Here is a 27,130-nt window from a genome sequence, read left to right as displayed (position 1 = left end):
TCTCCTCTCATAAACAAAACAAAAACTATAACAAAGGTGCTGGGGGCGAACAGTGGCGCTGTTTCCCCAAATGAGGATTCGATCTTCAAAGGTAACTTCAGAGCATTAATAGAATCACGCACTCACAAGTCAAATGAGTTACCATACAATAAGCATAAAGACAAATTATTCTTATAGCATGCATAAGCAGCATGTTTTCATTAAGTGTTACTCACTTGATGTAGTACGGAACCTTATTCTGAGAGAGCGCCCTCTGCCACGGGAGCTGCACAGAGGCTGTTGAGAAAAAGGAGGAAGATACACCACGTGAATATAAAAACATGCAATATTTGCAGCACAAACCTTTCGAGCCGCACGCACGCATGCTTTTTAGTCTTTCACAGCCGCACGCTTCTGCAAATATCCGCTAATGGTTCCGTAATGTAATTGGCTTGTTGTACAAATGCGATTCCCACTATGCATGAAATTGAAAAAATGATGGGTATAACTTTTGGTCAATGGATGTAAGTTAAGACGGCCGTATCTTGTAAAAATGTACTGCATGGTCTAAATAACCGGTTAATGTGTTTCAACGGCATGTTGTTAGACGACACAGATAAAGGGCAGAACAAAACGGAGAGAAGGAAAGTGGATGAATTAGCTGAACTTCAAAGCCAAAACACAACCATCATGAAGTGCTTTGAGAGACGAGTCAAGAATCATATCACCTCCACCTTACCTGATACCCTAGACCCACTCCAATTTGCTTAAAAGCCCCAACAGGTCCACAGACGACAATCGCCATCACACTGCACACTGCCCTATCCCATCTGAACAAGAGGGATACCTATGTAAGAATGCTGTTCATTGACTACAGCAATGAACAGCTGTTCATTCGTGAGGCTCGGAACCCTGGGTCTCGACCCGACCCTGTGCAACTGGGTCCTGGACTTTCTGACTGGCCGCCCCCGGGTGGTGAGGGTAGGAAACAACATCTCCACCATGCTGATCCTCAACACTAGGGCCCCACAAGGGTACGTTCTCAGACCTCTCCTGTACTCCCTGGCCATAAACTCAATCATCAAGTTTGCAGATGACACTATAGTGGTAGGCTTGATTACCACCAACGACGAGACAGCCTACAGGGAGGAGGTGAGGGCCCTCGGAGTGTGGTGTCAGGAAAATAACCTGTCACTCAACGTCAACAAAACAAAGGAGATGATTGTGGACTTCAGGAAACAGCAGAGGGAGCATCCCCCCATCCACATCAACGGGACAGAAGTGGAAAAGTTGGAAAGTTTTAAGTTCCTCGCCGTACACATCACGGACAAACTGAAATGGTCCACTCACACAGACAGTGTGTTGAAGAAGGCGCAACAGTGCCTCTTCAACCTCAGGAGGCTGAAGAAATTTGGCGTGTCACCTAAAACACAAACTTTTACAGATGCACAATCGAGAGCATCCTGTCGGGCTGTATCACCGCCTGGTATGGCATCTACAGCATGGCTCTCCAGAGAGTGGTGCGGTCTGCACAGCGCATCACCGGGGGCAAACTACCTGCCCTCCTGGACACCTACAGCGCACGATGTAACAGGAAGCCATAAAGATCATCAAGGACAACAACCACCTGAGCCACTGCCTGTTCAACCCGCTATCATCCAGAAGGCGAGGTCAGCACAGGTGCATCAAAGCTGGGACTGAGAGACTGAAAAACAGCTTCTATCTCAAGGCCATCAGACTGTTAACCTGTTGAATCTAGGGGTCATTGTTTTTGGGGGGGGATAACGTTCCCAAAGTAAACGGGCTATTTTTCAGGACCAGAAAATAGAATGTGCATATAATTGACAGCTTAGGATAGAAAAAACTCCAAAACTGTAAAGATATTGTTTGTGAGTATAACAGAACTGATATTGCAGGCAAAAGAACGAGAAAAATCCAATCAGGAACGCAGCGGTTTCTAAATAAGAGTCCCTTCCTATGCTTCCCTATTGAGCAGTGAACGGGATATCAACGATATTCCTTTTTCTATGGCTTCCTTAATGTGTCTAGTATCAAAAGACATAGTTTCAGGCTTTTATTTTGAAAAATGAGCGTGTACAACAACATTGCGTCAGTGTCCACCTGATGGCTCTTTGTGTATTTCTCGCGCAAAAGAGCCATTTTTCCACCCGGTCTTACTGAAAAAAGCTCTGTCCCGGTTGATATATTATCGAATAGATATTTGAAAAACACCTTGAGGATTGATTTTAACTTCTTGGATATAGGGGGCGCTATTTTAATTTTTGGATGAAAAACGTTCCCATTTTAAACAAGATATTTTGTCACGAAAAGATGCTCGACTATGCATATAATTGACAGCTTTGGAAAGAAAACACTCTGACGTTTCCAAAACTGCAAAGATATTGTCTGTGAGTGCCACAGAACTGATGTTACAGAAAAAACCCTGATAAAAATATAATCAGGAAGTGCAGCATTTTTTGAAACCGCCTCATGGCAATGACTCCTTATATGGCTGTGGAGGAGCTAGGAGTCAGCTTACCTTTTCCACGTTTTCCCCAAGGTGTCTGCAGCATTGTGACGTATTTGTAGGCATATCATTGGAAGATTGACCATAAGACACTACATTTACCAGGTGGTCGCTTGGTGTCCTCCGTCACAATTATTGCGTAATCTCCAGCTGCAGTATTTTTCCGTTTGCCTCGGATGAGAAACCGACTGCCAGGAATGATTTTTCATCGAATAGAATTGTGAAAACACCTTGAGGGTTGATTCTAAACAACGTTTGCCATGTTTCTGTCGATATTATGGAGCTAATTTGGAAAAAAGTTTGGCGTTGTGTTGACTGTATTTTCGGTTTTTTTTCTTAGCCAAACGTGATGAACAAAATGGAGCTATTTCTCTTACACAAATAATATTTTTGGAAAAAAAGAACATTTGCTATCTAACTGAGTGTCTCGTCATTGAAAACATCCGAAGTTCTTCAAAGGTAAATTATTTTATTTGAATGCTTTTCTTGTTTTTGTGAAAATGTTGCCTGCTGAATGCTAGGCTTAATGCTATGCTAGGCTATCAATACTCTTACACAAATGCTTGTGTAGCTTTGGTTGAAGCATATTTTGAAAATCTGAGATGACAGTGTTGTTAACAAAAGACTAAGCTTGTGTTTCAATATATTTATTTCATTTCATTTGCAATTTATAGGAAACGTTGGTAACGAGCTTGAGGCTATGAGGCTATGATTATGCTCCCGGATACGGGATTGCTCGACGCTAGAGGTTAAACAACGTTTGCCATGTTTCTGACGTCTTTATGGAGCTAATTTTGAATATTTTTTGGCGTTGTCGTGACCACAATTTCCGGTCATTTTCTCAGCAAAATGTGAAGAACTAACGGAGTTAGTTTTGGCTACAAAAATAATTTTTGGGGAAAAAATGAATATTTGCTATCTAACTGGGAGTCTCGTGAGTGAAAACATCCGAAGCTCATCAAAGGTAAACGATTTAATTGGATTGTTTTTCTGGTTTTTGTGACCAGATTGCATGCTGCTAGCTAGGCATAATGCTATGCTAGCTATCGATAAACTTACACAAATGCTTGTCTTGCTTCGGCTGTAAAGCATATTTTCTAAATCTGAGATGACAGGGTGATTAACAAAAGGCTAAGCTGTGTTTGACTATATTTCACTTGTGATTTCATGAATATGAATACTTTCTAGTAAGATTTTTGGTCCGTTGCGTTATGCTACTTAGTGTCAGTTGATGACAATGCTCCCGGATCCAGGATGGGTATCTCTAAGATTAAACAGCCATCACTAACATAGAGTGGCTGCTGCCAAAATACAGACTCAAAACTCTTGCCACTTTAATACATTTAATAAATGGAATTAATAAAGGTATCCCTAGTCACTTTAAATAACGGCACTTTAATAATGTCTACATATCCTACATACTCATCTCATATGTACTGTATAGGGGAGGTAATCAGGAAGGTGATGGAGTCCAGATGAGTATCATGATGATGGGCAGGTGTGCGTAATGATGAATCCCAGGACTCGTGGTTAGTATACCGGCGATGTCGAATGCAGTACCCCCCCCTTCGGGCCGCAGGACGCCGCCGACCAGAGGGATGACCCCGAGGACGAGGAGCGGGCGGCGAAGGTGGAATTCACAGATGATGTTGGGATCCAGAATGTCCTCTACCGGAACCCATCACTGCTCCTCTTGGCCATACCCCTCCCAGTCCACCAGATACTGGAGCCGACCCTCACAACGTCGAGCATCCAGTAGGGATCTGATGGCATAGGCCGGACTCCCCTCGATATCCAGGGGGGGCGGAGGGGTGTCATGGGGGACAGCATTAGCTAGGGGACCAGGAACCACCAGCCTGAGAAGTGAGATTTTAAATGAAGGTGAGCTACATTTGTCACTCGGAACCTCTATACGTCACTTTGTTGATCCTCCGGAGAACGTTGAACAGCCCCACAAACCCGCTGCTTATTTTCTTGCAGGGCAGGCAGAGTGCGAGGAGGCCTGGTAGAGCCAGACACGATCCCCAGGGTGGAACACAGGGGTCGCAATGCGGTGGCCTGCTCCTTTTGACAGTGGACGGTGCGCTGGAGTCTCATGTGAGTGTCGCTCCAAATTTCTGCACGCCGGAATCACTCATCAACCGCAAGAGTGTTGGTCTTGGTCCATGGAGCCAGGGCCGGCTGAAAACCCAGAACACACTGGAAGGGGCTCAACCCAGTGGAGTAGTGACGTAGCGAATTCTGGGCATATTCTGCCCATGGAGGGAGAAGGAATCAAGCCCACTCTCCCTGCCGGGCCTGCCAGTGACTCCTCAGGAACCTCCCCAGCTCCTGGTTCCTCCTCTCTACCTGGATGTTGGACTGAGGCCGGTACCCGTAAGTGAGGCTGACCATGACCCGTGAGCTTCTCCATAAAGGCTCTCTGTCCTCCGGAAGGCCATAATGCCGGAAGACCTGCTGGAATAGTGCCTCAGTGACCCGGAGAGCAGTAGGGAGACCAGAAAGAGGAATTAAACAACAGGATTTTGAAAATATATCCACAACAACCAAAATGGTGGTGAATCCGTCCGAGGGGGGAAGATCAGTAATAGAGTCAATAGATAGATTGGACCAGGAACGCTAAGGCACAGGAATGGCTTTCCCTGCTGCAGTGTTCCAGGGGGATTTGGTTTAGGCACGTATGGAACAGGAATGTACGTAACATCTTGCGCAAAGGTGGGCCACCAGTATTTCTCAGACATGGATTGGATAGTGCGAGAAAAACCTGGAAGTCCAGCGACGACAGCTGTGTGTGCCCAGGTCAGCAGCCGGTCCCTTATCTGCATAGAAACGTAGATGCACTCGGCAGGACAGTTAGTGGGTGCGGGCTCCCTCTCCAGAGCCTGGTGGATGTCCACATCTATGTCCCAGACCACGTGGGCTACGACTCGAGAGGATGGGATTATAGATGCGTTCTGTACAGGACCCTCTCCTGAATCATAGAGACGGTAGAAGACATCGCCTTGTTGTTCTTTGAACCTGGCTGATATGCCAGCGTGAAGTCGGACCTTGTGAAGAAAAGGGCCCGTCTTGCTTGGCGAGGATTCAGCCTCCTCGATTTCCGTATGTACTCCAGGTTCCAATGGTCAGTGAGGATGACAAATGGTTCCTTGGTGCCCTCCAGCCAGTGTCTCCACTCCTCTAATGCCAACTTCACCGCCAGGAGCTCCGGATCCCAAACCCCCAAAAACATTGTGGAACCACAGGGGATGGGGAAGCAGGTCCTTCGGCATTCGGGTCTACCAGTCTGTGATTTTCATCCTCGACCTTGAGATCAGGTGGGGTTATGGCATTGAAGCCAAGGGAGGCCGAGGATGATCTTGTGAACTGGAGCACCGGTAATGAAGAAGGGGATGTTCTCCTGATGAATTGACTCCATGGTGAGGGTGAGTGGTTGGGTGATGTGTGTAATTGTTCCGGATCCTAGTGCCCGACTATCTAGGGCTTGAACCGGGAAAGGAGAGGAAAGCGAGGATGAGATGTTAAGAGCGGAGACAAGGGTCTGGTCAAGAAAGTTCCCCATGGTCCAAGAATCCACTAATGCTGTAGACACAGTACATGACGGACAGTCAAATAGTGTGGAAGACCAAAAAGAGTTTAGCAGAGAGTGATGAAGATGGAATACTCACTCCTGCCCCAGGAGGTGGAAGATCAAGTGACCGTCCCTCTGCTCTTGTGGATCCTGGATTAGGAAGTGCCGGACACCGCTAGAGCTGGTGCCCTCCTTGATCACAATACAGACAGAGCCCCTGCTGTCTCCGTCTGTGTCGCTCCACCGTGGGGAGGCGTGTGACTCCTACCTCCATGGCTTCAGACTCTGATACAGAGGGAGAGAAGCAATGAGAGTACCGACGTTCCCGAAGTAAGTTATCCAGATGGATGGTCATCGCAATGAGTGCGTCAATGGAGAGCTTGTCATCTCGACAGGCCAGTTATGTCTGGACCTCCTCCTTCAGACATCTTCTGAATAGCGTACTAAGCGCTGGCTCATTCAGTCCGCTGGATGCTGCTATTGTCCAGAAGGTGGGCGCCTACTTGGCAGCAGTCTGGTCACCCTGCCGTAATTGGAGTAAGCTCAAACCCCCCCTCTGCCCTCAAGGGGGATGACCGAAGAAACATTTAAACAGAGCCATGGACCCCTCATAAGAATCTAGCTCCTCCTCTCCTCTCTCCCAGATGGCCACAGCCCATTTCAACGCCCGCCCAGTCAGCAGAAAAATAACCCTGGCAACCTTGGACCTGTCGGTGGTGGGAGCTCCCATCTGGTGTGTAAAGTAGCGGGAGCACTGAAGTAGGAAGCCACGGCATTTAGATGGGGCCATCATATTTATCAGGGCGGGACAAACAGGCGTCGCTGACTTGAGCGGGTTGCTGAATGGGCTGTTGTGCTGACTCGCTGGGTCGACTGGTTGTAGAGTATCCTCTGCTAGTTAACGAAAACGCCTTCCGGGTATGTTCGAGACGTTGCACACTGCGAAGAACCTCTTCCATAGCCGTACCCAGTTGTTCATGTTGTTGACTTAGAAAGTATCCCTGCTCGTCGACTGTCTGGAGATATTCTGTTTTCCTGCTGCTTCCATTGTTTGAGTCAGTATTCTGTAACGGAGATGCTGAGAGTCGAGAAGCAGGTGCAGGTGAAACATTTAATAAAACAACAAACATGAACTGAGATAACATAACAGTAGCATTATATCATTATGTGTACGCTTAAACACAGGAATAATACTGACAGAGGAAAGAACTAAAGGGAGGGACAGATATAGGGGAGGTAATCAGGAAGGCGATGGAGTCCAGGTGAATATCATGTTGACTTGCAGGTGCGTGTAAGGAATGATGCCAGGTGTGCATAATGATTGATCACAGGAACTGTGGTTAGTATATCGGTGACGTTGAATGCCGGAGGGGAGGAGCGGGAGTAGACGTGAGGGTGAATGCATATCCAATATGAGTGTGTGCATGCATTGAGTTATTGAGCTTGTTTTGGCTGATTTCAAGGGGCTACATATGACAAACAATCTTTTTCCCTTCCATTTGTACTGATCTTTAACCAGTAATGACGACATTCCCGTGGGAAGAAGGGGGTGGCCCTTTGGAGCCTATGGTTGGAGCCCTATTCACACACAGTCAGTTCGCTAAGGCAATAGATACATCTTTGGGAGCGAGGTAAGAGAGAGACCGATTAAGTTGATGAATAAAGTTTGGGTGGCAATCAGCTTTGAAATCAGCATATTTTGCATTATGGTTTGCATATTATCACAACAATGGTTAGTGAATTGATGTTAGCTGCCTTCAGCTGTAAGCTAGCAAGGAAAGATAAAAAATGTTAGCGAACAGTAATTAATAACAGTTTCAAAATTTTTACATTGTGTGTCGCATTATTCAAGTGTGTTGACTTCTGTGCAGCATGACAGAGCTAACATGATGCAGCCCAGACTCCCTGTGCAAGCTAAGTGGAGCAGGCACGGTGCACTCACGTTAAAAGGGGGACATCGGCTGCGCTGATAGACAGACTTGATCCGTGAGACACATTTGACAGAAGTACCAAAAGTAAAACTAAATCTAGTACCGGACCCTTTTTCACATTCTAGTATCGAAGTACAGAGGTTCAGAATACCAACACTAATCAGGAGAGATTATAATAAGAATAAAATAAGGAACAGAGTAGCAGCAGCATATGATGATTGTGAAAGTGTGTGTGTATTTGTGTGTGTTTGTGCGAGAGTGTCAGTGTAATGTGTGTGAGTGAGTGTATATATTGTGTATATTACAGTCTTCCAAGTGTGCATAGTCAGTGCAAGATGGGGTCATTGCAGATAGTCTGGGTAACCATTTTATTAACTATTTAGCAGTCTTATGTTTATTTAGCAGTCTTGTGGCTTGGCGGTAGAAGTTGTCCCGGAGCCTGTTGGTCCGAGAGCCGATGCTCTGGTACTGATTGCTGGAAGGTAGCAGAGTAAACAGTATGTCTATGGCTTGGGTGGCTGAAGACTTTGGCAATTTCTTGGACCTTCCTCTGATATAGAGGTCCTGGATGGCAGGGAGCTCAGCCCTAGTGATGTACTGGGCTGTCCATACCACCCTCTGTAAGGATTTGCTGTTGAGGGCAGTGCATTTGCCATACCAAGTGGTGATGCAGGCAGTCAATATGCTCTTAATGGTGAAGCTGTAAAAGCTTTTGAGGATCTGAGGACCCATGCACAATCAGCTCCTTGGTCCTACTGATGTTGACGAAGCTGTTGTACTGACATCACACTTTCAAGGCTCGGTTCTCCTCCCTGTAGACCCTCCTCCCTGTCTCATCGCCGTTGGTGATCAGGCCTACCACCGTTGTGTCGTCAGCAAACTTGTTGATGGTGTTGGAGTCGTGCGTGGCCATGCAGTCGTGGGTCAACAGCAGTACAGGAGGGGACAAAGCACACACCCCTGAGGGGCACCCGTGTTGAGGGTCAGTGTGGCGGAGGTATTGTTGCCTATCCTCACCACCTGGGGCCGACCCATCAGGATGTTCAGGATCTAGTTGCAGAGGAAGATGTTAAGTCCAAGGGTCCTGAGCTTGGTGATAAGCTTGGAGGGGACTATGTGGAACACTGAGGTGTAGTCTATGAACAGAATTCTCACAGTTATTACCCCTCTTGTCCAGGTGGAAGAGAGCAGTGCGAAGTGCAATTGAGATTGCGTGATCTGTTGGGGCGGTTTGCAAATTGGAGTAGGTCCAGGTTGTCTGGGATAATGGCTTTGATGACTGTCATGACCAGCCTTTCAAAGCACTTTATAAATACAGATGTCAGTGCAAGGAGAATATAGGCATTTAGGCAGGTTACCTTTGAGTTCTTGGGAACAGGGTCAATGGTCTTCAGCTTGAAACATCTTGGGATTACAGACTGGGACAAGGAAAGATTCATAATGTACGTGAAGACACTTTCCAGCTGGTCTGCACATACTCTAAGAATGCACCCTGGTATTCCATCTGGCCCGGCGGCCTTTTAACCTGTTTAAAGGTTTTACTCACATCGGCCACGGAGAGTGAGATCACACAGTCAACTGGAACAACAGGAGCTTTCATGCAAGACACTGTTGGTATAATCTGTGTTTTTCGGTCACAGATTGTATGGTCACTCTGGAGACTACATGATGAAGCCTGTGACTGATATGGTAAACTCCTAATGCTATCGGATGAATCATGGAACAGATCGCTGTCTGTACAAGCAAAACGGTCTTGTAGCCTCACATCTGCTTCATCAGATCACTTCCAGTTTGAGCTTTCGTTTTTTAAAATGGGAAGCAGCAGGATAGAGTCATGGTCGGATTTGTCGAAGGGAGGGCTAACCCTCCCTTCGAGGGCTAACCATTGTCTAACCAATCAGAGTATCAGGGCCTTCTATGCGTTGTTTTGGGTAGAATAAAAGTGGTATAGCATTTTGACGCCCCTTATGGCGCAAGCGACGTGTTAGTAGAAGTGAGGTAGAACGTTTTTAAGTCTCCCCGAGTTAAAGTTTCCTCCTAAAAGATGCCCCTGGATGTGTGGTCTTTTGTTTGTTGATGGCCCCATAAAGTATTGTTGGCTTCTGGTGGGATGTAGACAGCTGTGATATTTTGGATGAGAACTCTCTTGTTAATTAAAAAGGTCTATAGCTTACCATGGGGCATTCTATGTCTGAGTTTCCTTCGCACTGGAAGAGGAGCACCAGTTGTTGTTTATGAAGGGGCAGACCAGTCCCCCTTCACCTCGTGTTGCTAGCCTGACCACTAAATTATTCTGTCATCTAAGTAATTTGTTGTAACGAGAGATACTAGGGGTGTTGTACAAAAAGTTATCAGCGATTGGATTGTCTAACCAATCAGAGTATCATAGCAAATGGCGAATTTTAGAGCTGCCACTTTACCCATGTGTGTTCTGGCTCTGGCCCGAACCATCAGTTTCTGGACCAATCAGACAGCCCCTAATGTGTTCGCATTCAGTGAAGGGGATGTACTCAGATCCAAACTGTCGTCCGTGGGCGTGGCGTAGCATTTGGTAGGAGCAAGGAGTCTGGGTATCCAGGCAATAATAATGCAGCTTTTCAAGTCTCGAAGCTCATCCATCGTATTCTCGAGTGACTGGACATTTGCCAATAAAACAGAGGGGAGTGCCAGTCGATTTTCTCTTCATCTCAATCTCACCAGGACTCCAGCCTGTCTGCCACGTCTACAACGGCAGTGTTTTGGTAGCCCATGAAATAAAGGAATAGGGTCTGGTATAAACAAGGGTACAGCTGTCAGAGTCGGGTTTGAAGTTGAAATTGAGGTTAGTAACTGTCGATCTAATGTCAAAAAGTGATTGGTGGTATTGTGTGATAATAGTAAGAACTTTAAACTTCATAAACTCAAAAAAATTTGCTAAAGTTGGGTTGAAACTTGTAAAGTTTCGACCTTCTCTGTCGGTTACTATGAGAAGGAACGGTAGATTCTGTCTATGAGAGATGAAAGGGGAGCCAGAATGGCATCTTGCTGATACAATAACTCAGCTGTCAACACCACTCAGGTCTATGGGCACGCGACAACTAAGTTTCCTCCCTATCCCACCAACCTGTTATCATCAAATGGAGGACACTTTGGATCCATGTCAGAGCCAAATGGGGTAGACAAGGGAGGGGTTGCATTTGAGATGGGGAGAGGAAAGGGACATAGCAATGAAATAGAACACTTCTGTATAATTTGGAGTAAATGGGGATGGAAGGAAGGGATGAGGGGGGAGGGGTGAGGCTTTGTCTGTCATTAATGATCCCTCCCTCCCTCCCTTGTTAATAACCACTGGTCTGAAAGGAAAGTGAGTCAGAGGAGATTTGTAATTAAGCCTTGAATGATTCAAGAGTGAAGAACCTTGCCTCCTGTAAACAACCTGCTTGAGTGTGTGTTTGTGTGTGGGTGCGTGTGTGTAGGAGGCAAGGGATGAGGGCAAACCTGACAAAAAGTACAACAGCAACAACAAAACATAATGGATAGGCTACCTCCTAGACATTCATAGGCTGAATGGATAAACATCAAGGGAAGTCATTGGAACGCGAGGTCAGTACAGGTGCATCAAAGCTGGAACCGAGAGACTGAAAAACAGCTTTGATCTCAAGGCCATCAGACTGTTAAATAGCCATCACTAGTCAGCTACCACCCATTTACTCAACCCTACACCTTATAGGCTGCTGCCCCATATTTTTTTATTTCAACCTTTAACTGGGCAAGTCAGTTGAGAACACATTCTTGTTTACAATGACAACCTCAGAACAGTGGGTTAACTACCTTGTTCAGGGGAAGAACAACACATTTTTACTTTGCAGTTCAGGGACTTGATCTAGCAACCTTTCGGGTACTAGCCCAATGCTCTAACCACTAAGCTACCTATACTGTACATAAGCATTGAATCACTGGCCACTTTAATAATGGAACAATAGTCAAGTTAATAAAGTTTACATACTGTTTTACTCATCTCATCTGTATATACTATATTCTATTCTGCTGTATTCTAGTCAATGCTACTCTGACATTGCTCATCCTAATATTTAGATATTTCTTACTTCATCATTTTACTTTTAGATTTGTGTGTATTGTTGTGAATTGTTAGATATTACTGCACTGTTGGAACTAGGAACACAAGCATTTTGCTACACCTGCAATAACATATGCTAAAAAGTGTGTATGTGACTAATATACATTGATTTGGCTACTCACTGGATAGGAAGAGCTGGGAGGAAGGGCCAAAGTCTCTGTGGGCTTCCTGAAGGACCTTTAGTCTCTCTTCAATGGCCACCTGCACACCAGAAAGCGGAGAGAGTTAGACACACACAAAGACACACCTGCATGCCGCCAGCACTATATTGACCGGTCCAGCTGAGTGTGTGTGTGTGCGTGCATGTGTGTGAATTGCTGAGTGTCCTTACTGTGTGCAGTGACTCAGTCATCCTCCCTAGAGTGAGGATATAAGGCTGTCTCTACACAGGGAACCAGAAGGCAGACAAAATGTGTCTTCCACACTTTCATCCAGCCCCAGTGAATCTCTATGGGGTGCCTGGTGACTGAGTCCTGCTCTGCCGTTTGCCCTTCTGTTTGATCAGACCAAAGTGGCACGGAGTCCTATCTCAGTGGTCATCATCAACTCCAGCATGGCAATACCAGGGGTGGGGGGGGGGGGGCATGGAGAAGGAAAGGGACGGAATCTAAGATCTCTCTCTTGATGTCTCTTTTTTTTTCTTTGTCACACACACACACGCACACACATTAATCTAAACAGCATAGTGACAAATGAGCCTGAGAGGTGCACGAGTAAAGCTCTGATCCCGGCCATCAGCAGGCTGGACCAGGACACTAGTCCGCTGTGTCAAAAAGTGTTATTTATCTATAGTGACAGAAGTCCACAACATAGAAATCAGTAACCTGTAGAGGTAGACAAGGGGAAGGCCACCTCTCCTCACCCCTCTATGTGTCTGAGCTAATGTACAGCAGGCTGACAGAGAGAGAGAGACGGCAGGAATAATGAGAGAAAGCAACGACAAAATGACACAAACAGGTGGAAAGAGATGGACAGAAGTACTTGATTACAAAGACAGCAAGAGGGCTAATATGACGTTGACAGAATAAACATGAGCGTACAGACAGGTTGAGATCTGAACAAGGTGGGTGAGAAAAAAAGAGTAGAAAGTAGAAAAGTCAAGAATATGATAGCTCGTAAAAGGAGGAAGGTTTTACATTTGACCTTTTAGTCATTTAGCAGTGGCACGTACTCCCAAGTATGACAACTCCTAAAAGGGAGGAGGTTTGTAGCTGTGACACCTCTTCTTAAGTATGACACATAAAAGGGAGATGGTTTTAGGCATGAGACCCGTTGCCCACCTGTAAAAAGGGGAAGGTTTTAGGTGGGACACCCATAGCCCACCTGTAGTAGTTTCCAGTGCATGTTGAGGTCATCCAGTTGCCTGGAGGAGGTGGAGGACAGCTGCACATCCAGAGGAGCTAGTTCACCAGACAGCTCATTCACCACATTCACGTCCTGCCTCAAAGGGGCCATCGCTTCCTTGAAAGCCTGGAACATACACAGGATGCACACCCACAGGTCAGTGTTTTGATGTGGGCAGATTTATCTATAACATACTGTTATGGTGCAGGGGTGATACCTGTACCAATGGTGATTAGATGTTGACCTAGGTAATTAATTTTTTTGACACTGATTTATGTACAGGTTAATCACTACCTACACTTGTTGGCCCTAAATGTTTTGTAGTGGACGTAAAAAAACAACGTCCTTCTCTCTCTTTCCCCCTTAATAAATCAGTAACACCCCAGTGACTCCCCTCACCGTGGTCTTCTCTATGTGTTCCTGCAGTGAGTCTATGAGCAGGTCTCCTACAGGCTGCCAGCCAGCCTTGGTCTCTTCTGCCCTGGCTAGCCGCAGGTCCAGCTGGTTCATGTTGCTCTGGAGCTCTTGTAGCCTCTCAAATGCCCTTTCTACCTGACTCTGCCATCCACCAGCGTGGTCCTGCAGACGCTCCCAACGCTCCTGCACCTCCGCTGTCTGCTTCCTGATGGCCCTGGCCACACCCTGCGCCTTCTCCTCTGGAGTCAGGTCTGTGAGAAGGGTAGAGAGGGAGGGAGGGAGAGAGAGAGAGAGAGAGAGAGAGAGAGAGAGGGAGAGAGAGAGGGGGGGGGGGAGCAAGGACAAAGACTTTAACAACCTCAAAGGGGAAAGTTGGTTGTACAATAAAAGCAAGAATTTAAACTTGAAGAGAGACTTATGAGCCAAAGAGAAAAGAGCATGACCAATGTCCACAGTCAACCATCTTGTCTGCAGACCTGAAATCTAAATCATAAACCCCCTAAGCACACATCAAGGGTCTGTCTGTCTGTTAGTCTGCCAGCCAAGCACACATCAAGGGTCTGTCTGTCTTTTAGTCTGTTAGTCAGCCAGCCAAGCACACATCAAGGGTCTGTCTGTTAGTCTGCCAGCCAAGCACACATCAAGGGTCTGTCTGTCTGTCTGTTAGTCTGTTAGTCTCCCAGCCAAGCACACATCAAGGGTCTGTCTGTTAGTCTGTTCGTCTGCCAGCCATAGATGCCACACACCACAGACAGGACCAGTGTGGGGTTAGTCTGCCACACACCCCAGACAGGACCAGCGTGGGAGCTGTCTGTTTTGAAAATAAGAAGGCCAGGGAAAGTCTGGGAGCGTTTGATTGGGTTAAAGAGGATCTGAATACTAAGGTGTTCTCACCCAATGGGTTCAGTTAGACTAGAGTAGACAGAGGTGTCCGTGCTGGCACTGGTCTCAGTTTTACCCTGTGAAGCCCCTTGTCCCTCCTGTGAAAGCATCCAATCACATGTTTTAGATCAGATTGAGATCAGATATACCCTTTACAGTCAAACACCCCTTTCGAAAGTATCCGAGGTCATTGCAGGGCTGGTTTCAGATTACACCTACCCTCTGATATACCACGCAAAGAAATCATCCTACCCGTCACAGCCCTTAGATCAGTTCTTAACCACCGATTAGACCAAAGGCCCCTTTGATAATTACATCAAAGATCACACAGAAGGGCCAGATCTCTGCCTGCTCGGAGCTCTGGCCACACCCTCCCAGATTGTCTCAGGGGCCTGCTACATTATTTAACAGCACGATTCTGTTAAAGAGGAAATGTGCTGACACAGCGATGACTTCACTGTTTCATCCTCTTAGGCCCAGCAGCCTTTAGATACAGAATTACTAATGAGTTCTGGTGCGTATTTAGTGTTTGGGTGTATTCTGAGCCTCATAGCACACACCACATAAACATCAAGTGGATTGGGCAACTTCTGAGGTGCTTTTCAAGGACATTCTCACCCACCCAGATACTGGGTTTCACCAGATCTTGTTTTTGGAGGGCCACTATGTATGCAGGTTAAACGGAATGGTCAACATAAACTGACCAATACTGACATCCAGTAGGTTATGGCACATAGTAGGTTTTATAAAGGAGTTCAATTAAATTATAACGTAAGACTAAGTGACGATTGATGTCACTGGACTTTGGCGTGTGCGTATTCAGGCAAGTCAGTGACAGGAGACTCACCTGTTTTGGTCTGTAGGTTCTTGCATGGTTCTCCCGGCCCCTCGATGGGCTGGTCAGCCAGGAATGTGTGTGCCTGGTCCAGTGTATTGGCAACAACATGCTCGCGGTCCTTCAGCTCCGACCGCAACACCTGGGGAGAAACACACACTGGCCAATTGATACTGTCCTTTTAACCTGAATGTTTTACTCAAAATGTATTACTCCTAACTGAGCTCTTTTCATATCAGTTAGAACATTTTGCCTGATATCATCAAACAGTGTTTGTAACGGCGGGTGGGTCAAATCACTGGGGAAGCCAAGTCCCCCAAAAATATTACAACCCACAGTATGTGTTGTGATAATTGCGTTGTTCTCTCTGTAACCTGTCAGGTCATATGCATATTGCACGTAACAAAAGTCCAAAAAACATATTGCATGTAACAAACAGTTAAATTACCTACATCATGGTCAAGCAAGGTAATGTTTCCGACATTTTCGGACTACTAAACAACTAATGATTTAGAACAGTGTAGAGTTACCGCAAGATGCAAAGAAAACAGGAGCTGCCTCCACTATTCCAGCACCATTTCCACTTCAACATCATCTAATCACCTATGCTTAGTCTAAAAAGGTGAAAACTAAAAGAAACCAAAAATGATTTAGTCCAATAAACATAATCTAGATATGATGTGGCTGTCCATGGTACTGATTTCTCTGTGTGTGCGCGCACAAGTAGGAAAAACATGTTGATTCACCCTACTCGTAGAGAAACGCAAATGCCATCCTCCTCTTTCATGTTGCCTAAACAGTCTATGACTCTGTCATACAGCACATGCTTTTAGTTTTTGTTGTCCTAGGCTACCTGGTTAAAATGTTTATTCGCTAGACTCACCCCATGGGCAATGATGTGCCAGGCCAGCAAGTAAACATTTGCATACTACATCAAGTTACAAATTGAACTTCCATCCTCTCAGGCCAGGGGCACAATGTATGAATTAATGGTTGGATCAGAATCGCCATTGTAATCATTGGCGAGCACTGCAAATTAAGTAAAACCACTAGTCCAAATCTCCAGCCATGGCTAATTTAGGAAAGGGGCGATTTTAACTTACTAGCTTGCCACCAGAGGACATTGACACAAAGAGATGCAACAATTCCATTTTTTTTCCTGTCAATGATGTTTGGCTTCTGATGTGATTGGTCTGAAGCCAAATCCAAACTGGCTTCCTTTGACACTTTTCTTTGTTGCGCCAGGACCATTCACAGCTCAGCTCACTCAGTTCATGTTGTCAAATATTCTATAATGTTTTTCTATCAAGTGAGGCCAAATGCTCGCTGGCTTCCTTGGCATTCAATGCTACATGCGGAAACAATGTCATACTCTTTCTGACCAGACAGCATCAGATAGATACTCTACACATCCTGAGACAGAGGGGTGCTGTTTCGTTCACTCAGATGCTTTTGCCGGTGAGATACACTACACGACCAAAGGTATGTGGACACCTGCTCGTCAAACATCTCATTTCAAAATCATGGGCATTAACATGGAGTTGGTTCCCCTTTGCTGCTATAACAACCTCCACTCTTCTGGGAAGGCTTTCCACTGCTGGAACATTGCTGTGGGGACTTGCTTCCATTCAGCCACAAGAGCATTAGTGAGGTCGGGCACTGATGTTGACCGATTAGGCCTGGCTCGCAGTTGGCGTTCCAAATTCATCCCAAAGGTGTTTGAGTGGTTGAGGTCAGGACTCTGTGCAGGACAGTCAAGTTCTTCCACATCAATCTCGACAAATAATTTCTGTATGCACCTCGCTTTGTGCATAGGGGCATTGTCATGCTGAAACAGGAAAGGGCCTTCTCCAAACTATTGCCACAAAGTAGGAAGCACAGAATTGTCTAGAATGTCATTGTATGCTGTAGCGTTAAGATTTCCCTTCACTGGAACTAAGAGGCCAAGCACGAAACATGAAAAACAGCCCCAGACTATTATTCCTCATCCACCAAACTTTACAGTTGGGACTATTCCTTCGGGCAGGTAGAGTTCTCCTGGCATCCCAGATTCGTCCATCAGACTGCAGGATGGTGAAGCATGTTTCAGCACTCCAGAGAACATGTTTCCAGTCCAATGGCAGCGAGGTTTACACGCCTCCAGCCAACGCTTGACATTGTGAATGGTGATCTTAGGCTTGTGTGCCGCTGCTCGGCCATGGAAACCCATTTCATGAAGCTCCCGATGAACAGTTATTGTACTGATATTGCTTCCAGAGGCAGTTTGGAACTTGATAGTGAGAAGATTTTACATGCTTCAGCACTCGACGGTCCCATTCTGTAAGCTTGTGTGGCCTACCACTTCGCAGCTGAGCCGTTGTTGCTCCTGGACGTTTAGACTTCATAATTAATAGCACTTACAGTTGACCGGGGCAGCTTTAGCAGGGCAGGAATTTGACAAACTGACTTGTTGGAAAGGTGCCATCCTATGACTCTGCCACTTTGAAAGTCACTGAGTGACGAAAGAGAGAGAAAAGATAAATTAATTTGTATATTTTTTTTTCTTGGTCAACTTGTCTGGCATCTATGAACACACACGACTGCACATTAGTGAACGCAAGCAATAATAGTGTTGTTTTCATCAAAATGATAGATACTGCAAGGACCCTCTTTATCTCTAAATGTCCAAGTGCCTCAGTGGAAGTGCCTGTATTGGAATCATAGTTTTCATCTCCCAGTATCATCAACGTTGTGAACTCTATGTGAACCTTATTTTCCCCACTGTTCAGATTCCTATGGCAGCCTATCCACTACAAAATTACCATCTCCATATCAAACAAGTAAAAAACTAAAATGTCACTTTATTCAACCCCACCTTACATTCGACAACAAGACATTTTCCATTCAAAGGAACAGGCGTCTAGACGCACACATACTCATACCCACGCACGAACGCAAGCACGCGCACACTCATGCAGACTATACTGAGATGGGTCTCTCCTCATCCCAGCACTGTAAACAGTAATCTCAACATCTATTCAGGTGATGGCATCAATTCAGAATGTGCTCCCTATCTAACCTTCTCTCATCGAAAGAGACAACAAGAGATCGAGAAGAAAGAGAGAGAAAGAGGAAGATAGCAGGTGTAGCGATTGAAGGAGGGAAAGACGGGGGTCATAGTGAAATTAAATGAGCGATTTAGAATAAAGCGAGACGTTCACACAGCACTGTTCACAAAACAGCAGCCTGCAGGTTTCATCAGAGGACTCACTAATACCAAATTATATCACCCACACATTCTCTCTGTCATACACTCCCTCTCTCACCGTCTTTCTCACACACACTCTATCTTTTTGTGTCCTATTTCACTAACTCAAAGTCACTCTACCATCCTTTCCACTATCCTCTCTCTTTCTCCCCCACATCCTCCCTTCACACACACACACACACACACACACACACACACACACACACACACACACACACACACACACACACACACACACACACACACACACACACACACACACACACACACACACAGGTTAGTCCGGTGGGGACTAGCGGTCACTCTCTAAATGAGTAGCGTTCACTCTCTAAATAAAAATTATTTATTTAATTATTTATTTAATAAGTCATTCTTATTTACAATGACGGCCTACCCCAGCCAAACCCCGACGACACCCTACAGGAATCCCAATCACGGCTTGATGTGACACAGCCTGGATTTGAACCAGGGACTGTAGTGATGCCACTTGCACTGAGATGCAGTGCCTTAGACCGCTGCGCCACTCGGGAGCCAAACTAACATGTGTGCCAAAACCTCCTCTACAAGGGACAGCCGGAACCCCAGGGGGCCTCTGATGCCTAACGGGCTGTGTGATTGCTTTGTGAGAGGACGATGTCAGAGAGAAATAAAGAGGAACTACATTATGTTGTCATTACATTTCAGGTAAGACCCAGGTGCAGACAATGTCAAAGTAACAACAGTTTATTAATCGATCAGGGGCAGGCAAAAGACAGGTCCAGTGCAGGCAGAGGTCAGTAATTCAGATAGGTGGGGCAAAGGTACAGAACGGCAGGCAGGCTCAGGGTCAGGGCAGGCAGAACGGTCAACACCGGGAAAACCAGGAAACAGGCACAATCGAGAGAAAGGAGCAGGGTGAAAAATGCTGGTAGTATCGACGAAACAAAACGAACTGACAACAGACAAACAGAGAACACAGATATAAATACACAGGGGATAATGGGGAAGATGGGCGACACCTGGAGGGGGGTGGAGACAATCACAAAGACAGGTGAAACAGATCACGGTGTGACAATTGTGAGCCTTGCTGTTTTTATAAAGGCTTATGGTTTAATCAGACAGGACGAGATGAGGAAGAGAGAGTAGCGTTGAAGAGATTATGACAGCATGCTGGGTTGAGTGTTGTAGTAGGATACATTTCTTAACACCTCTTGAATATAGGGGGCACTATTTTCATTTTTTGGAAAAATAACATTCCCTAAGTAAACAGGCTATTTTGTCAGGACAAGATGCTAGAATATGCATATAATTGACAGCATAGGATAGAAACCACTCTAAAGTTTCCAAAACTGTAAAAATATTGTCTGTGAGTATAACAGAACTGATATTGCAGGCGAAAGCCTGAGAAAAATCCAATCAAGAAGTGACTCTTATTTAGAAACCTCTGCGTTCCTATGCGACCCTATTGAGCAGTGAATGAGATATCAACCAGATTCCTTTTTATATGGCTTCCCTAATTAGTCTAGTGTCACAATACATAGTTTCAGGCTTTTATTTTGAAAAATTAGCCTGAACGTCAACATTGCGTCAGTGGTCAGCTGAAGTCTCTCAGAGTGTTTTGTGCGTTAAGGACAAATGCGGCCATTGTTTCTCTCTTTCCTACTAAAAAGCCATCTGTCCCGGTTGATATATTATCGAATAGATATTTGAAAAACACCTTGAGGATTGGTTATAAACAACGTTTGCCATGTTTCTGTCGAAATTATGGAGCTAATTTGGAATACTTTTCGCCATTGTCGTGACCGCAATTTCCGGCCGATTTCTCAGCCAAACGTGAAGAACAAACGGAGCTATATCGGCTACAAAAATAATATTTTGGGAAAAAAGGAACATTTGCTATCTAACTGGGAGTCTCGTGAGTGAAAACATCTGAAGCCCATCAAAGGTAAACGATTTAATTTGATTGCTTTTCTGATTTTCATGACCAGGTTGCCTGCTGCTAGCTAGGCATAATGCTATGCTAGGCTATCGATAAACTTACACAAATGCTTGTCTTGCTTCGGCTGTGAAGCATATTTTCAAAATCTGAGATGACAGGGTGATTAACAAAAGGCTAAGCTGTGTTTCAATATTTTTAACTTGTGATTTCATGAATAGGAATATTTTATAGTAATATTTATGTCCGTTGCTTTCGTTATGCTAATTAGTGTCAGTTGATGACAACGCTCCCGGATCCGGGATGGGTAGTACCAAGATTAACAGACATATGGAAATACTTACAAAAAAGGAAACATTAACAGTTATATTCAAGTATACTTGAATAGTATACAGATTTTAGAATATATAGTTTCTTCATATAATATATTTAATTTCTACTTTGGCAGAGTTGAGGAAATAAATGAAGTAAGGGAAGACAAGGACATTGAGAGGCAGAGGTGATTCATGTGCCTTTATATAAAAAGAAAATAGGGAAATTGAAAGGGTGTTGGCATTGGCAGTGGGTATAAAAATAGCCGTGTCTTCAAATATCTTCCTGACGAAATATTGAATTATGTTATATTATGCAAATGTCCCCTATGGTGGACAGAACACGTTACTATTACATTACACAGACGGAACATTTTCACCACACAATAATAACAGGAAATACACACTTTTGTAAAACCTCAGATTGGTGATGATGCTAAAAAAAATTAAAGTCATCACAATTACACAAAATCGATTGAGCAACAGCATCAGTTTCAACTTATGTTTTAGGAATATAAATAATTGTTTTAACATGTTGTTTTACAGGATTCTACTTAATCAGGTAAAAACTACTGAATGAGTTCTTGATTTTGATGATATTACTGAAATCGTGAACACGTGTTTGTCTTGCCTAATTATGGACAGGGCCTTGAGGAAAAACACTCAAAGTAGAAAACAACCATTAAAACACAAGCTGATGCACCCACTTTCAAGAGGGAGTAAAACAACTTTCCTCAATTGCCGTGATGAGATAAGAGATTCCGATCTGTCTGAGGAGGAGAAAATAGGGAAACAAGATACATGAAAGGCAAAGAGGTTGACACAGTCTTCTGTTAACTTCTCTCCTCTCTGATACTGTAATTGCAGTATTGGTTTTGGCACTAACACTAACAGATTTGTGACTCTTCAGAAAAACATTATTCTTCAACTAAGAGCAGAATAAGTGGTGCTACAAGGGACAAAAATTCCCCCAGGATGACATTTTTTCAATGCACTGTAAGCCTGGAGTGTATCTTGTGACACGTGACCTTGACTGTGTGTTGTGTACAAAACAGCAGAGAAGACGGTCTTATCGGCCCCTACCCTGTGCAGATGAGGAGATGATAGCATTACAACACAGTAGAGAGGAGAGAAGGCTATTTTCAGACCTCCATGAATCTGGCCTCTCCTCCCTTTTACTTCCCCTCTCCTCAAGGCGGTCAGTGTGAATTGAAGCAGAATCATGCTAACTCTGGAAGACATAGCTGATAGGATTGGAACCTGGTCTGGTCGTCTGCTGCAATAGCCAATTCGTGACAATGACTGATGAGTTGTGCCTTCTGAGATGCCGTTCTGCACACCACTGTTGTACTGTGCTGTTATTTTGTTTGTTTGTGGCCCGCCTGTTAGCTTGCACGATTCTTGCCATTCTCCTTCTACCTCTCAACAATGAGCTGTTTTCCCCACAGAACTGTCCATTCTAATGTTCAATCAAACAGTAACTGAATGCCTTGATGCCTGTCTGGCTGCTTTACATAGCAAGCCATGGCCACATGACTTGCTGTCTGTATGAGCTCCCGTGGGACAGCAGTCTAAGGCACTGCATCTCAGTGGTAGAAGCGTCACTACAGACACCCTGGTTCAAATCCAGGCTGTATCACAACCGGCCGTGATTGGGAGTCCCATAGGCTGGCGCACAATTGGCCCAGCGTCATCCGGTGTAGGCCGTCATTGCAAATAAGAATTTGTTCTTAACTGACTTGCCTAGTTTTTAAAAAAGAAGGAAAAAAAGGAGCAAACCAGCTTTGTGAATGGGGTGGTGTATCTAATATACTGGCCACTGAGTGTAGTTTTTCATTCATGCTGGATTGATGGTATCACCTGCGTTAGGGACGGCACACCTACAATGTAAACTGCTTCCTACAGAGGCTCTGGGCACTAAAATAAATAAGATAGACATCTTCAAGGCAGTATCATCCAAACGAAGGGTACTTCTCTACCTCTGGCCTTGGCCCCTCAAAAGTCAGAAAGCTCCCCTACAACCCAGTAAGACATGACATTCGAGACTTGGCTTTGCTAAGTAAACCAACACAATAAAGGACTTTAAAGTTCACCAGGCTCAATTCAGATACATAGGAATCCCTCAACATTAGAAGTTTCTAAAGTTAAATAAGGAGAAACAAATGAAAAGTTAAGTCATCAATGATAGGTAATTATTCACAGAAGTTCAAAGTCAGAAAGTCTCTCTCTGCTCTCTCTGTTTCACTCTCTCTCTGGTTCTTTCTCTCTCTCTCTCTCTCTCTCTCGCTCTCTCTTTCTCCCTCTGAGAGAGATAAGGTTGTGGCAACGCAGCAGTTTAATTTCATTTTACTTTACAACCTGCCCATCCAGGTACAAATGGTGCTAATCAATCACACAGACAGTGTGATTAAACCACCTTAGCGTAGCTATACAGATTATATTAGCTTCAACTTTGGCTTCCATAGCTTAACATAGGCTGTGTAAAAATGTTAGCTTGGTTTAGCCTCTCAACTGACAGTAATATTAGTAAAATGAGGACAACAACACTCGAAACTTAAGCCTCCAGAAACAGTGAGTTAATTAAACCCCTTCAAAGCCAGTAAATAGCAGACACACACTCCTAATCACTCCTTTTAATTATATACTTCACTCAGTTTTAATTATATACTTACATACAACATATTGTTGTAGCTTCTCCCCACACTGAGAAGAAAATGACAACTGTTGCAGGGAGATAAAAGTAGAGAGTGATTAAAAAAAGGCCACAAGTGCTCTCTTCTCGTCCCCCTCTCTCCCCCTACGCCTCTCTCTCCCGCTCTAAAATCGGTTAATTTAATAAAGCTGATTGATGAGTTTAATCAGTGAGACGCTTACACAGGGCTTTTATTGGATAATTGAATGTGTGATTAATAAAAGCTATTATCAGCAGACAAAAACACAGACACAATCTGGAGGAGGAAAAGAGCACTGTCGGGCAACACCCGCCCCTTTCATTTGTTTACATTCATCTATATGTACTGTAAACAACTAGCTATATTCATAAAAACAGAGGAGAAATTATGTTGTTGACTTGGTGATGTACGGATTGATGTGCCCCAATAAAAATGCAACGGTTCTATCGTTCTCTTTGAGGGATTCAGAAAATGTCTCTTTATTCCCTCCTGAGCTCTTCATCTCAATCTCGCCACCTCCTCCTCTGCTTCTACGCCTGTCTCTCCATTAACATCATCCTTCTCTCGCACTCCTCTCTCACTTCTTCTCCATCGCTCTTTCTGTCTCCTTGATTTCTCCGACCGTCATTTCATCATCCTTTTCTCCCTCTCCTTTCCACTCTGCTCCAGCCCTCCTATATCTTCCTCTTTATTCATGGGAGTGGCTTAGCTTCCTTCCTTCCTTCCTTCCTTCCTTCCTTCCGGACTTTCCCTGTATCTTCATAAGCCTCCATTCAGACCTCTAATTTCCACATACCCATACATTTACTGTATGTATAGTACACCAAAATAAAAAAGCAACATGTAAAGTGTTGGTCCCATGTTTCATGAGCTGAAATAAAAGACCCCAGAAATGTTCCATAAGCACTAAAAGCTTTCTTCTCTCATATTTTGAGTACAAATTTGCTTACATCCCTACATGTTCACCAGAGCTGCTGCCAGATAATTGAATGTTGATTTCTCTACCATTTCTCTACCTCTAACGTCATTTTAGAGAATTTGGCAGTACGTCATGTGGGCGAGCGGTTTGCTGATGTCAACGTTGTGAACAGAGTGCCCCATGGTGGCGGTGGGGTTATGGTATGGGCAGGCATGAGCTACGCACAACGAACACAATTTAATTTTTATTGATGGCAATTTAAATGCACAGAGATACCGTGACGAGATCCTGAGGCCCATTGTAGTGCCATTCATCCGCCGCCATCACCTCATGTTTCAGCATGATGATGCACAGCCCCATGTCGCAAGGATCTGTACACAATTCCTGGAAGCAGGCATGGTAATGACTGTGTAAAAGTTGTGTTACGGTACAGACCGTACAGTGGCTGTGTTACGGTACTGACCTTGCAGTGGTTGTGCTGCTGCAGCAGGGTGGGGACATCTCCTCCTATGGGCATCTGTTTGGCCAGTTCCTTCTCCTTCAGACAGATCCACCTCCACAGCTCCTCCAGCAGGCTCTGAAGACGACTCCAACGCTCCGCACTCGCCTCCAGGTGAGCCCTGGAAACAAATGGTCATAACATGGTTAAAATATGGTTAAAACACAGTTACAACCCAGGTAAAATATGTTCACAATACGGTTATAACCTGGTCGAAACATGGTTACAAGAATGTTATGACATGGTCAGGTCCATCTCCATGTAAAAAGTAACTTAGATTGCCTAGTGTGTGCCGGAACGACTCAGAGAAGCAGGAGTCTCCTATCTCCTGGGTTCTGTAGCCTGAGGCACAAGAATACCCCCTGGCCGTACCCCCAATCTATCTCCTTAATGCTGAGTGAGCAAGTAGAGAAGCACCGGGTCCCATTTCTTAAGTCTTTACATGGTGTGACTCTCAGGGCAACACACAAACCTCAAGGCCTCTAAGTTGCGTGTCTCCATCTAAGCAGAAGGTGAAACCAGCCATACAAGTCCTAGTGGATACTACAACAAAATAACATGGTTAGGCCATGGCTAGACTGGTGAGGTTGGGGGGGATTGGTGTGTCAACCATTACAGTTGGCCGCATTTCAAAGTAGCAAGTTTGCTGGATATCTCTTGTCCAGCATCTTGAAGCATTAAGACCTGGAGACAAGTGAGCATTAGAGGGGAAATCTACTCTCTCTGGAGGGCAGCCAAAACCACTTATACTTGGAGTGTATGTTGGTTGGTGCATTGTGTGCATCAAAGTGTGTGGATATACAGCATAATGTGTATTATTATTTAATGTGTGTGTTCTTCAAAACAAAATGTTTTGTTTTGACATCCTTCGCTCACCATAATGCGCCTGACCATTATGTACAGCAGCAACGTTTCATAGCAGCTACTCATTATTATTATGTACTGTAATTAAGACATAATGTGCTCTAAATAGTACACACATTGCAGCACACACACCCATGCGCTCGCATGCACAGTCACAGTGCATGCACGAATACAGCACACACACACGCACACACACACGCGCGTGCGCACAACCTGCTGACAGCTCAGCCTTGCCTCCATCCTATGGAGATACACAGAGTTACATGGTTTATAGGGAATTCTAGTGCTCTTATGAATATGCTGTTATCTTTATTGAACTTTGCAGTGTTTCTATCTCATTTCACTCCATCTGTGTCTCTTTTGCCCCCTTAGTAGTAGTTGTTGGGGCTATCAGTCTGTGAAGTGTTGATCTTCACCTGCTCCTACCTTCTCCTCTCATAACATATTTCACCCTCACTCTGCATCTACCTCTTGATCTATTGTTTTCCAGTACATTGTAACCTTCCTTCGCTGTTTCTCACATATGACTTTTCTCCTTCGCTCACCACACCTTCTCTTCCCCTTCGCAACCTTTGCTCCTATCAACATCTCCACCTTGCCCCTGCCACCTTCACTCTCTCCCTCCATCTCTCTTTCACTCTCGGAACATCTTCCACTCTCTCCATCTCTCTTTTTATTTATGCCAAGGTTGTGGTCGCTCCTCCACTGTTCAGGTCCTGAAGAGTTCTGTGACACCATAATGGTTATAACTCTCAACAGAGGCAAATAAAGCATACATGCTCCAGTTACAGTTTATTGAATGGTTTAATCAACAATCAAGTCAGCATGGTTATGACATGATTTAGAACACCTACTCATTCAAGGGTTTTTCTTTAATTTTCTTTATTTTTACATTGTAGCATAATAGTGAAGACATCAAAACCAAAAAAGTGTTTAACAAATCAAAATATATTTTATATGTGAGATTCTTCAAATAGCCACCCTTTGCCTTGATGACAGCTTTGCACACTCTTGGCATTCTCTCAACCAGCTTCATGAGGTAGTCACCTGGAATGAATTTCAATTAACATGTGTGCCTTCTTAAAAGGTCATTTGTGGAA

At 44.7% G+C, this 27,130-nt stretch overlaps 1 protein-coding gene across 13 annotated transcripts in view; it reads right to left on the bottom strand.

The window, feature by feature from the left end:
- Window positions 1-27,130, bottom strand: part of LOC109900399 (utrophin-like) — a 172,921-nt gene that overhangs the window by 74,368 nt on the left and 71,423 nt on the right. For all 13 annotated transcript variants that reach the window (XR_004211952.1, XR_004211951.1, XR_004211955.1 and 10 more), the window contains 6 exons: window positions 25,131-25,287; window positions 15,616-15,745; window positions 13,869-14,137; window positions 13,449-13,595; window positions 12,248-12,326; window positions 216-276 (listed from right to left, as the gene is read on the bottom strand). Coding sequence is in view for 8 of the 13 variants with exons in the window: in XM_031837544.1 (XP_031693404.1) it covers window positions 216-276; window positions 12,248-12,326; window positions 13,449-13,595; window positions 13,869-14,137; window positions 15,616-15,745; window positions 25,131-25,287 (843 nt within the window). In the remaining 5 variants the exon portion in view is untranslated. The remainder of the gene's footprint in view (window positions 1-215; window positions 277-12,247; window positions 12,327-13,448; window positions 13,596-13,868; window positions 14,138-15,615; window positions 15,746-25,130; window positions 25,288-27,130) is intronic.

The sequence above is a fragment of the Oncorhynchus kisutch genome, linkage group LG12, assembly GCF_002021735.2.
Source record: "Oncorhynchus kisutch isolate 150728-3 linkage group LG12, Okis_V2, whole genome shotgun sequence".
In the NCBI taxonomy this organism is placed as follows: Eukaryota; Metazoa; Chordata; class Actinopteri; order Salmoniformes; family Salmonidae; genus Oncorhynchus; species Oncorhynchus kisutch.
Note: the sequence above shows the minus strand (reverse complement) of the source record. Positions and strands in the feature narration are given on the sequence as shown.